We start from the raw sequence: 13611 nt of genomic DNA on the forward strand, positions 1-13611 counted from the left end.
TTACGGCATCCTGACCATTAGCATATTAGCTCTTTATTAGTATAGATAGATTGTTTAAAATCAGGGGAATATCTTTATGGCTTCTTTATCTGCTTTCACTTTTTCCAGATAGCTTGACACAATCTGAGTCTTAATGGATACGTCGGCCAGGGTGGAAGGAACACATACAGAAAAGGGGACCTTAATTTAAGATCTATGTATCTTCCAACACACACACACACACACACACACACACACACACACACACACACACACGGGCTCCTGACATGCAGGAGACAGAAGTATGCTCTCTTTGCAAATAGTAATAACTATGCTATTCTCTATTTCAAGGACATTGAAGTAATTAATGTGTGAGAGGTGAACTTTGTTATGCTTGAGAATGTCAGAGTTCTACAGGGGAAAGGGGGCAATACTGTAATCTATTTTGATTTTTTCACACTATATAATTTGAACTTGTAACTGATTAACCAATTAAAGGGTAACAACTGAAAGAATGGTTTATTACTCAGAAGGTTATTGGAATAGAGGAAAGCCAGATTGCATGCAGAGGAACCCCACTGTAGGTAGCTATTCATTGGTGCTTCAGAACCAGGCTTCCTTGTTCAACTTGGAGAAAAGCGGTGCCTTAAATCCCCCTTTTGGAGAGTTCCAATGCACAGTTACAAACTAAAAGGTTTGGAAAATTCATATATATGTTTGTTAATGGTTAAACACACTTCCCAGGAAAATACTTTATTTTTCTCTTCCCAAGTATCCTCTAAATATCAGTTTTTGAATCATTGCAGTAAGAGAAGATTGAGATACTGAAGGATTTATGGAATTTTACCCCTTCCCTCTTTTGGGGTTATATTATAGCCACATTTTTAAAAACACCCAAAGATGAATGCCACTAAAGCACAATTTCATTTGTGCTACTGATGCTATACAGGAAGTCCTCACCTAACACTGTCATTAGGTTCGAGACTTTAAGCAAACGGAGTATAACAAAACCAATTTTACCATAGGCTAATTAATATTAACAAGAGTTAAGTTCTATGACATCTCTTCAATGTTATAACAAAATGTCAAAACAAGATGTTATTTGAGGACCTACTGTACTGATTTTAGGAATGCTTTGGTCTATGACATCATCAATACCGTTGAATCCTTCTATTCATACTGGTCCTTCGTGGGCTCCCATAAATGCATGCTGGCAGCTGCATAAGTTAAATTCTCACTACACAGAGGTGAGAGGGAGCACGGTGCAAGGAACAGCCCACAAGGATCTTCGTGGGTTTTGCCCTTGAGTTGATGACGACTTCCTGAAGGTGCCTGACTTGATGGGAGAAGTTGATAAAGGTGCCTGAAAAGGTAGGCTGGGACCAGACTGTAAAGCACCTTGTTTGGGTATTTTCCTAAATGCTGGGGCCAGCCAGTGAAGGTTTTAATCAGAGGAATAGCCAGGTTTGAACTCTTAGAGAGTCTGTGCTGATTCTAACATTATGGGTAATTAAAAGGGGCCTGAGACTGTGCCAATACCAGGTTGTTATTGTAGGGGAGGGAAAAGAATTATCTACCCTTCTGAGTTCTTAGTGGAGACCCCTGTAATAAAATATCAACAAGAGAAAAACTATGTAACTTTACTAACATGTAACCTGTGGGAGGTAACCAGGGAAAAATGAAGAACTCAAAGAGGTGGCTTAGAATTCAGGCATAAATACCATCTTCATAGAGAAAAAGGAGAGGGGATACAGGTGTCTTAGGGGAATGTAAGTGATTTTTAGGAAAAATAAATGGGCCCTTAGAAGAACAGATGGGACATATGATAACTTGTGACAAAGTCGGTCTGGGTGTGACATCAATTCCTAGTCTCCTTTTCCTGTGATAAGAGTCAGTCTTCCTTGGCTGATAAAACTCCTGGGCAGGAGATCAATGAGTTCCTTTCAGGGGATCTGTCTTTAGACAGATAAGGGGAGTTCAGAGAAAGCCTCTCTCTGTATTTTCCTGCTTTTCAAATGTCTACAGATAAAAATAATTAATATACCAAAGTAGCACATTTTGGGGGTGGACCATGTCCTAAACTCCTACTCAGTGAAGGGCAACCTTTTGAGCTTGGTGTGTCAAACTTCGCCAAAAAACTGAGCATAACTCGGGTAGTATGTCACTTTGAGGAAAAAACATTATTTCGCAAACGTTTCATCCTCAGGAGCAGCAAATGTTTCATCCTCTGCATGCGACCACCTCAGCGGCCACGTGTCATCAGAAATAGCTACGCGTGTCAGTGCTGACACGCGTGTCATAGGTTCGCCATCACTGTCCTACATATAATATTGGGGTATATTCAGCTACCTTTCAGTGTCTATTAAACTAGTCCATAGGAAGGAAGAGAAGAAAATAAAACAAGAATGAGGCAATAGGATGGAGGAAGATACAAAGAAGAGGTCATTGCTACCACTTGGAAACTGAGTGGGTGTTGACAGTGAAGAAAAGTAACAGCCTAGGGTGACAGGGAGGCTTCTGCAGAGGTAACACTGTGCATCCGACTAAGACAGAGAATGTAGGAGGAGGGGGAAAGATGATGAATTCAATTTGGAGATGTTCAGATTAAGTTTAGTGGGACACCCAAATACTGATGTACATCAACCCTGACACATTTTTCACATCTATAAATTTGCCATAAATTTGGAGAGGGAGAGACAGAAATTGCAACTGAAGGTTTAAAAACCCCCTTGTGGCCACATTTATCAAGATGAGCAGATTGCAAACGGCCTCTTGCAAACATGACATGCACCAAGCTAATAACTCTTTCTATAGGTGTCTAGTAGAAAGTTGACTCTATGGCTGGAATTCAGGAGAGATGTCAGGACTCCAGGTAGAAATTTGGGTGTCATCAGCATATATAGGTTGGTGGCTGCAGAAACCATGGACACACAGTGGGTTTCTTGGCTCAAACCGATTTATACAATTTTGGATGAGAGACATGCAAAGTGGACTTCAAACTGAGCCCCGTTTTATTCAGGAGAATGCACAACAGTTACAATAAATGTTTGTGGACCCACTTGATGGATATATGGGTAGATGGATGATCAAAAGAATGAAGAGTATAGGTTCATAAAAATCTATAGATATTCTCTTCTTTTACTTTATCTCATGATTTGTTTCAGTTTTAGCTCTGGAAAGAAAAAACATATGACTACTTTCAAGAAGCCAAAAGGCAACATTTGAATGCCTTTAAAAATCAATGAGCCTTTCATTTTTATAAACTGATTTCAGACCATTTGCTGTATATTATTCCCATTAGGTAATGATGCCTTTGCAGGAAATCTAGATGGAGATGATCAGCTGAGTATGGGCTGGGTACTGTGCAGCAAGCAAACATGTTATTTCACACATGACTTTTCTTGAGTAAATGTGAGTCTTCACATTCCTTGTCAGAGACCAAATGGTTTTAAAAGAAAGAGACGTAGAATACCAGGCATTGTCATGTAACACCCATATCTTATATAGATGGTGAAACTATGGTCCTAGGGGCTGCAGAATATACCAAGCCTCTTTAATAATCAATCATACCACCATCAAGACAGTATACAGGGCAGATTGGAAACGATTTTTCCATTACCATTGATGGATGAGTTTTACCTTTCCAGGGAAAGGTATTTCTGACCTTTCACGAGTCATTAAGGAAATGCTTAAAATGTACAGTTGTGGCCCAAAATGGCCAAGATGTTTTCTTTCTTTTTAAAAAAATATATTTTTTATTGATATCAGAGAGAGGAAGGGAGAAGAGAGAGATAGAAACATCAATGATGAGAATCATTGATCGGCTGCCTCCTGCACGCCCCCTACTGGGGATGGAGCCTGCAACCCAGGCATGTGCTCTTGACTGGAATCGGACCTGGGACCCTTAGTCTGCAGTCCAATGCTCTATCCATTGAGCCAAACCAGCTAGGGCAGACCAAGATGTTTTCATACCTCACTACAGGCACCACATGATTTGGGCAATGCCAAGTAAGTTACAAACTCATTTTGTAGTTCAGGAAGGACATTAGGACTCAGATTCATTATCTGTTGAGACTTTTATTTCCCATTCATTACTCCCTGAGTGAAATGAAGCTGTAGGAGTAGAGCAGAGACCTCAGGTCATTCAACCCTGACACATTTTTCGCGTCTACAAGTTTGCCATAAATTTGGAGAGGGAGAGACAGAAATTGCAAGTGCAGGTATTAAAACCCCCTTGTGCCACATTTGTCAAGAGGAGCAGATTGTAAGCGGCCTCTTGCAAACATGATATGCACCAAGCTAATAACTTGTTCATTTGTGTGGTGCTTCCCTCCACAAGTTTCTGAAATTGCTTCTGCAGACATTACGTAACCCCAGAGCTGTTCAGGTTTAGTAGGCAGATTAGAGAGACTCTCCAGTTGGCGTCTCTTCCAGTGAGATGGAAATGACAAGTTTTCCTGTTTACAAACTATCCCAGAGCTGCTCCTGCTTCACCTTATCCTGCCCCTTATCTGTAGTCAATGTAAATACTTTCAAAACAACTCACACCGTGTGCCCTCCTACTTGATGCACAAAAAAAGCCCACTGACTCCAGGATGGAGGACATGTGGCCTCTCCCACTTACTGCTGATGCTGCTGGGTTAGACGTCGTGCCCCGGGACCTGGTCCGTTATGGCCCAATAATCCCTTCCTTTCACAAAGGCTTTCAGCCATGGAAGTTAAGGTTCTTGTTTAAGAGTGAGTACTCAGTGAATAAGTCCACCTATACCACCCCCCCCCCCCATCACCATCATCATCATCATCAATCATCATCATCACCACCATCATCATTTCTATAGCACCAAGTTAAGGGACAAGAAGGCATTATTCAGTACATCTTTAAATCATTTACCAGTGTGTCACAGCACCTGGCACTGAAGATTCGGCGGAAAGACTGCGAGACAAGTTGGTAATCTTCAAGCCAAAGGAAAGCATTCAAAAACCCCATGCTCCAGACAGGGAGTAGAGGGTTAAGGATTTTCAGGATGGGCGGTGATTTACAAATGAGCTTCCCGGGCAGCGAGAAGCGGGGTGGGAGGAGGAAATGAAGCCAGTTTAGGAACAGCAGAGGCACCTGTGAGACAGGATGCTGTGTTGATGATGACCAGGGAGCTGCTGGATGTAAATGTCTGTGAAGTGGTGGAGAGGCCTGCGGTGAGAACAGCCCGGGGGCCCAATAACCTCGCATGGCTTCATTCTGTGTCTCTTTAGTCCCAGCTTGTTCTTAGTTTCATGGAAACAACCAAAGCTGAGGACCAAATCTTTCAGCTATAAATCCACCTCTCGGCACAAAGAGAGCTGAACCTAGAAGTATTCGAATGGCTCTAAAATTAACATGTTACGTTTCTCTTTCATTAGGAGGCTCTGTATAAGCGTTTAAAACGCTAGTCAGGTCACACTAACCCGGGTTTGAATCCCTGGTTCTGTCTTACTAGTTGTGTAACATCAGATGAGTTATATAATTTGTCTGGGTCTCAATGTTCTCATTCATGCAGTAGCAAATGTAATAATATCTACCCAGTAGGGTAATGATGGAAATTAAATGGGATAATGCATATAAAACATTCAGCACAGTGCATAGCACGTGGTCAATACATAGTAATTATTATTATTCAAGTCTTTTGGATGGATTGTTTTCTGGTGAGATAAACGGAGAATATAAATTATAGAGAAAGAGAAAGGAAAGTGATATGGAAAAAAGAGGCAGGACTTTAAAAGCAGATCCCGGAAAAGAGGCACTTAATGACTGTCAGAAAAAAAAAAAAATCCGGAGAGAGAAAGGATAAACATGGCAGGGGCTCAAAGGCAGAGGCTTAGCTTTGCTTTCTGCCAAGGTTTCATCCATCTGGCCTTGGCTTCTACGCTGGTTTTTCCCTCCAAATGGCAGCTCTAGAAGCCTGGCGTTGCAACTCGCAACTCGGGTCAGGGAGATACACCATCTCTGAGTCGCCCTAAACTTCTATATTCAGTGAAGGCATGTGAGAAATGTACATGTTATTCTTTTGCAGTATACAATTCTTTTGAGACTCATAAAAGACAGGCCTGTGAAGTGAGCCAGCAGTGACCATGGCAGACGTAATCCTATTTCTTTTTGGCTGACAGCTCATGCAGAGAAAAACACTCTTTGATCCAGACAAAGGTAAATGTAGCTTAAATCCCAACACAAAACCCCGACCTCCCATAATCAGCCTCTATTCCCAGTCTATGATGACCCTAGACACCAGAGATGTAAGAAACACAATCAATGCATGTCTCACTGTTGGGCTGTAACAATTTAATCACTGTAGAAGGCAAAATGCTCAAAGGGTAGAATAACAGATTATTTTTAGGACCTAAGAAGAAGGGGGTGGGGAGAACAGAATTGTGTCTTTTCTCATATTTGTTTAATAGCAGATACTGAATGGAGCATCTATTATAGGTGAACATACAGAAAATGAACATAAACCTGAATAATTAATGAGATATCTAGAAAAATGAAACAAATGGTTAACAAAGGATCCCCCCCCCCTTTTATTTGAATCCACTCCTACGGCTTGTTGAATTCTAATCAACTACAAAACCAGGGCAAAATTGCAGTTCTAAGATGAATTTTCAATATGATCTCTTCTGATGTGCCTTTACAAACACGAGAATTTAAGAAACCAAGTGGAAGCTGGATCTGAATATAAAAATAGGGCACGCTTGAGAGGAAGATCAAAGGGCAAAAATGAACTTGACCCTGAAGAATCATTGCTTTTATAAAATTAAATACAGATTGAAGTCATGCACTTTAGCAAATATATATATATATATACATATATATATGTATATATATACATATATATATATATACACACACACATATAGTATATATGTGTACATATATATTTTTAGAAAAGCAAAGAAACATTTTTATTTCACATTTGTACTAAATTACTTCCCGAAGAAGACACATTATGTTCTGATTTCTGGGATAACTATGATTGGAATCTGTCTGCTTTTGTCCCTAACTTAAGCGAGCGTGGTTGGCCTGCGTGGAATGTGACTTCCCAGACATGCGAGCACCTGGGGCAGCTGACTTCTACAAAGACAGAAATGCTCTCATTTCTGGATTCAGACACGTACCCTACCCTTATCACTTTGCTTTAGGCTGCCCAAAGCTGGTGCTTCTTTCATGCCCTGTGAGCTCTGCCGCTGAGGTCCATGGTTCCTTGTTGGTGTAAGGAACTCAGCCCAGTCCTGCCACTGCCTCAAGCCAGTCACCCCACTCATTTAACCATGAGCTTGATGTGCAGCCCAGTGTGAGGCCAGAGAAAAGAGGGATGTCTGTGTTCAGAGGGAGAGAATATTTAAGATTGGGCCTCTGCTTTAAGATTTGGGACTCAGTTTTTTCCTTTAATGGTATATATATCAACTAGTGACTCAGCGTGTGAAACTGCGTGAGACCCAGACCCACAGGAAATCGCGTGAGACCTGGGACCCCCGAGTCCCACCAGCATGCTACGGTACCCAGAGTCAAGTCCCCGCCCACCCGCACGTGCCTCGCCATGCACGCAGCCTCCTGGTGACTGGTCTTTGGTCGTTACAGTGTTACAACCACTGGGTTTTTATTATATAGACTAGAGGCCCAGTGCATGATATTTGTGCACTGGGGGGGGGGGTGTCCCCCAGCCCAGCCTGCACCCTCTCCAATCTGGGACCCCTTGGGGGATGTCCAACTGTCAGTTTAGGCCCTACCCCATCAGGCCTAAACCGGCAGTCGGACATCCCTCTCACAATCTGGGACTGCTGGCTCCCAACTGCTTGCCTGCCTGCCTGCCTGATTGCACCTAATGCTTCTGCCTGCCAGCCTGATCATCCCTAACCACTCCCCTGCCAGCCTGATCGATGCCTAACTGCTCCCCTGCCAGCCCGATTATCTACAACTGCCCTTTCCTGTTGGCCTGATTGCTCCCACTGCCCTCCCCTGCTGTCCCAGTCACCCCCAACTGCCCTCATCTGCCGGCCCAGTAGCACCCAACTGCCCTCCCCTGGTTGCCCCTAACTGTCCTCCCCTGCATGCCTGATTGCCCCCAACTTCCCTCCCCTGCAGGCCTGGTCGTCCCTAACTGCCCTCCACTGCAGGCCTGGTTGCCCCTAACTGCCCTCCCCTGCTGACCCGGTCGCCCCTAACTGCCCTCCCCTGCCAGCCATCTTGTGGTGGCCATTTTATGACAACATGGGGGTGGTCATCTTGTGATGACATGGGTGTGGCCATCTTGTGTTGACATGGGGGTGGCCATCTTGTGACCACAGGGGGGCGGCCATCTTGTGACCACAGAGGGGCGGCAATCTTGTGACTACATGGGGGTGGCCATCTTGTGCGAGGGTGTGAAGGTCAATTTGCATATTACCTCTTTATTATATAGGATATCTCAAAGGGATTTTCCTTGGATGCATTTTGCTTTGAATTTGAAATTGGCTTTTGATGCTTTTCATTTGATAAGGCACAGGCACGGAACTACATCCATTGTTTAGACTAGGACTTATTTTGCACTTGATGTAAGAAAAATCTGGCATGCTTGTTCAGGGTAATTGCACAGAGTGAAATGAACCCAGTTTATGTAAAGGATTATTGAAGAAATAGAAAACTTCCAGAGTAAGCCTGCCAAATCATTCATTCAGGCACTGACTGACATTTTGCCCAGATCTGGATCCTGTGCTTTGCCAGCTTTTAAAGCAAAGCAAAGAAGCAATTATTTAAAAGTTATGGTGAAAAACCATATTGAAAGAGAGCAATCCTGGAAGGTGAATATATATTAAGTGAGTGTTCTCTCTTAAATAATGTAATTCACAGACCATGAAGCTAGGCTCTGGGAATCATCTCTCAGCTTATGTCTTTACCTGGCAACATTTGATATTCTATCATTAAAATACATGAAAATGCAATGTAAATTATGTTACCCAGTTGTTGTTGTTTTTTAAAATCCTCACTCTAGGATACATTTATTGATTTTAGAAAGAGGGGAAAACAGAGAGAGAGATAAAGAGAGGGAGAGATAAACATCGATCCATGTGCATCTGACGAGGGATCGGCCCCACAACCTAGGTATGTACCCTGACCAGGAATTGAACCTATAACCCTTTAGCACATGGGAGAATGCTCCAATCCATTGAGCCACACCGGCCAGGGCATGTCACCCACTTTTTTAAAGAATAATTATCTCTCAGCTCTGGCCAGGTAGCTCAGTGTGTTAGAGTGTTATTTGATACACTAAGATTGTGGGTTCAATCCCTGATGAGGGTACATACAAGAATCAACCAATGAATGCATAAATAAGTGGAATGAAATCCATCTCTCTCTCTCTCAAATCAATAAAAAAAATTTAGAAAAGAATAATTATCTCTCATTCTTTTACAGATTTCTATTTTAGTTCATGATTAAAATTCTGTTGTACACCAAATGGGTGTAGTTAGGCTTAAAGACTAGCTTCTTTGAAATGATTGGTTTATTTTACAGTTCCAGTTAGTGTCTATAAAATCTATCTGCTAAAAAAAAATTTGATGTGAAGAAATTGTAAATCTAAGTCCTTTCCTCTGCTCTCTATATAAAAAATATAAATTTCTGAAGAAGTCGATGTAACATTTTCATCAGTTAATTGTTTTCTAGATTTAATCACAGAAACATTTCAACAAATCAAAAAGCAAGTAGAAAAAAAAAACACCATCTTTAATGGATGCCTTGAATAATTTCTTTTCCAGATCGTAAATAAATTGTTTTTATGTTTTCTATTTGGCCGATTCAGCAGATACACAAATGAAATACACAACATAGACAAATGCAATGCCTGCATGGAACAAAGGCTGTCTATTTTATCAGGGGAATACAAGCAAATGCAAAGAAAGGATTTTTTCATACTTGCAAAAATATAGGCTTTATTTGCCCTGGAGAGAACCACTGGGCAAGACATCTTGTGACAGTGCCTGTGAGGATGTCTAAAATAGAAGCATTCTACTAGCACCCCCACCCGGAATGAGCATATGGCGTTTAGGAAAAGAAATGCCCATTGGTGATGCCTCTCCCAGCTAAAGGGTCTTCTGTGCAGTCTCTCGTGGATCAATATACCAGTTAGTCAACCCACACATCAGGGTTTCTTGCCCCTTAGAAGCAATGATAGTATTTGCTACTGGTGAACATGATCTGTGTAGTCATAAAACAGCCTGACGCCACTGTAGTAGATTTAAAAATGCAGTCCTTGGGGTCTACTGTGCCGGAATCCCTTTAGCTTTCTAATTGAATACTTCCAAGCTTTGTAATTATGCTATCATGTATTTATAGTCATAAGAAGTCAGTTTTAAACCAAATACTCTATAGTACCCTTTTTCACCCCATGTACAAAGTTTGGGATAAAAAGGTGCAGAAAAGGTGAAAAAAATACAATAAATTGAAGGGTAGAACATTTTAAAAACTATGAATTTACCTTGTTCTGTCAAATATTTTAAGGCTTAGAATATTTATTAGTGTTTTAAAGCAGTTTAAGAATGATTATAAACCCTCTTTCAATCTATCTCTATTGGGGTGAGATCATGTTCTCTTATTGTGAGCATATAGTAGGAGCTCAATAAATGCCTGTTTCAAGAATGAATGGCTCTAAAGAGATACTTATGTTTCCCTTTAACTATTACAGGTAAATATATATAAGTAGTGTTATCTTTGTCCATGGCATGTATGTAACAAAATTAAGTTCAGTATAGGAACTGATGCAAACGAATACTATAAGAATGAAAAATTTAAAGGTGGAAGTTTAAAGAGTTAAAAAAAAATGTCTAGGGTCTGCCCATGAATTTCTAAATATGGGGTGCTTGACCAGGAAAATGGCAATGAGTCTTTGTGAATGAATTTCAGATGAAAGGACATTACCAAATACAAAGAAAGCTGAGTAAGTTTAAATTAACATCAAGAAAACGCTCTTATTTGTAAGAACAACCATATACATTAAGAAACATGATACTCTCTTTAAACTTGCATGTCTGTGCAAACTTGCTTGTAGTGTCCTCAAATCAGTGTCTATGGGCAGATGCATAGAAAACATCACCTTCAATGATAAATATATCAAAGCCACGGGCCTGCTGGTTCCTTTAAGTAGATGGAGTCTGGCCAGGTCATGGCTGTGCTTCTGAATGGCTGGCCTGGATATGGGAAACCTGCAGAACGGGCAGCAGCAGCTGGAAGGCATCCTGGATGTATGTCGTGCTGTTGCAGCCCTGAGAGAGGAGAAACATGTGGAGGAAGGGTTGTTTTCTTCAATCCTGACAATCCTTCCAATTTGATCATGTTCCCTCTCATCAAACTCTATAATATTTATCGTATTTTTATTGTAACACTAGAGGCCCAGTGCACAAAATTCGTGCACTCGGGAGGGTCCCTCAGCCTGGCCTGTGCCCTCTCACAGTCTGGGAGCCCTTAGGGGATGTCCGACTAATGGCTTAGGCCCACTCTGCAGGGAGCGAGCCTAAGCCATCAGACATTTGTAGCACTGCCATGGAGGCAGGAGAGGCTCCCGCCACCGCTGCTGCACTCACCAGCCATGAGCCCGGCTCAGGGCTCTGGCTGAGCAGTGCTGGCCCTGTGGGAGCACACTGACCACTAGGGGGCAGCTCCTGCATTGAGCATCTGCCCCTTGGTGGTCAGTGCGCATCATGGCGACCAGTCATTCCACTGTTTGGTCAATTTGCATATTAGCCTTTTATTATATAGGATTGGTGCTTAAAGCAAATGTAAATACATTCCTTGGGATGGAGGGCGTCCGTCTCTTAATGATCTATACCCGTGGTCGACAAACTGCGGCTCACGAGCCACATGCGGCTCTTTGGCCCCTTGAGTGTGGCTCTTCCACAAAATACCACGGTGTGGGCGAGTCTATTTTGAAGAATTGGCATTAGAAGAAGTTTAAGTTTAAAAAATTGGGCTCTCAAAAGAAATTTTAATCATTGTACTGTTGATATTTGGCTCTGTTGACTAATGAGTTTGCCGACCACTGATCTATACTAACAGAGAGAAGAATTCACTCAAAATGAGAAAAGCCATTTCCATAGACTTTGAGGGCACATCAATGTGTGCATATTCATGACCCATTATGTCCAGTCTTAACTATCCTCTTCCCAGATCAACCCCACTGTCCTGAAATAACATAAAATCACAGTATGCAGGGGAATCCAGTTTGTCCTAACCTGCAGATGAATAAACAAGAATGGTCTGCATAAAGCTAACTGGAAATATTGTGCCATTATTCGTGGCAAACTTTGAATGCTAGCATCCTCCCATGCACGCTGGTACCTTCTACTTGGCTTGGTGTTTGATGTTGCTGGCATGTTCTCTGCCATACATACGGCATTGAAGGGAGAGGCCATTTAAAGTTTCAGATGACTAAAACATGAGAAAACTTCCACTGGGAGAATGAATAAATATTGGACCTCATATTCTCCATGACTGACATGGTCAATTACTCTGCGAATGCCCTCTGGGTGGCCAGGGGAGAGATTTTCCTGTTCCACACTCTGCCTCTGATTGCTTGGGTTTCCTCTTAACTGTGTCTGTCCCCCCTGAACCTGCCGCTACACTCCTTGTCCCTTGACTTCATCCCATGTGTGGCTGTGTCTTATACAACAACACTCGGTGCCCCCACATTGTTACTTTTTTTTGGTACCTTGGTAGTTTTTCTAAATAGTAAGGCATGACTCCTAAAAACATTGCTATAAATATATAGGTAGCCCTCCCTTACTTGAAGTTCTGTAATTTCCAAAATTTGCAAATTGACACCTGCAAAAAACGACAGTATATGCATTGCCCATGTTTAAACTTAACTTGGTAGCACCTTATGGCTTCAGCGGGGTGCCCTGTGGCTACACATATGTCTGTTTCTTAGTGTGTAGCCCCAAGGGAAGGTTCTCCCCCACAACCACAGGTAGAACACAGCGCCTTATGACCAAGAATGTTCCCGAGCCTCTCGCACATCCCTGTGTCTGACAAAGACAGAGGTGTCAGGGAAGCTTCCTGTCTATGCTACAATGTCCTGCTGAGTGGACAGGCCACAGAGCGAGTGGCCGCAGAGGAAGGCACGTCTGGGTCACTGAATAGGCAGAGGCTAAGTAGACTATGTGCCATTTTGCCCGTCTGGAGCTTCGACCCAGCTAAACCCAAGATTATTATGAATGAAGGGAAGTGCCCATTTTTACGAAAATCACCGTTGAGCAAGAATCCCTCCCTGCAGCCCATAACCACAGAGTCAAATGTGGTGTCAAACCGGGCCACAGAAAGCTGCTTCAGCTGGAGGAAACAGCAGCAGGAATAACGTGCAAGCTTTGCATTTCTCCTCCTAATCAGGAGTTCTTGAAAATTACGTATTGCTGCTTCACCCTCGGGTTTACAGCTGGCTGAGCTCCGCAAATGTACTCAAAAGAAGACTGTTGATGATAAGATTTAGAATTGCAGTAACGCTTGCTGCCTGGGGGGGAAAAATGTAGCTCTAACATTTGCTTTGATTCAGAAGCACTTTCTCTCCGGGGCCACTTACCTCTAACAATACACTATTGATCATGGGGTTAAGGACCTCGGCCTTCTTGTCGCTCTGTGGA

The 13611-nt window shown here is 42.3% G+C and overlaps 1 protein-coding gene across 3 annotated transcripts in view; it reads right to left on the bottom strand.

Annotated features, from left to right (window-relative positions):
- Positions 1-6288: 6288 nt before the first annotated feature.
- Positions 6289-13611, bottom strand: part of FAM114A1 (family with sequence similarity 114 member A1) — a 59889-nt gene continuing 52566 nt past the window's right edge. For all 3 annotated transcript variants that reach the window (XM_079777426.1, XM_079777425.1, XM_079777427.1), the window contains 2 exons: positions 13551-13604; positions 6289-11241 (listed from right to left, as the gene is read on the bottom strand). In XM_079777426.1, the coding sequence (XP_079633552.1) occupies positions 11140-11241; positions 13551-13604 (156 nt within the window). In that variant the 3' untranslated portion in view covers positions 6289-11139. The remainder of the gene's footprint in view (positions 11242-13550; positions 13605-13611) is intronic.

This window comes from Cnephaeus nilssonii, assembly GCF_951640355.1.
Source record: "Cnephaeus nilssonii genome assembly, chromosome: 1".
Classification (NCBI taxonomy): Eukaryota; Metazoa; Chordata; class Mammalia; order Chiroptera; family Vespertilionidae; genus Cnephaeus; species Cnephaeus nilssonii.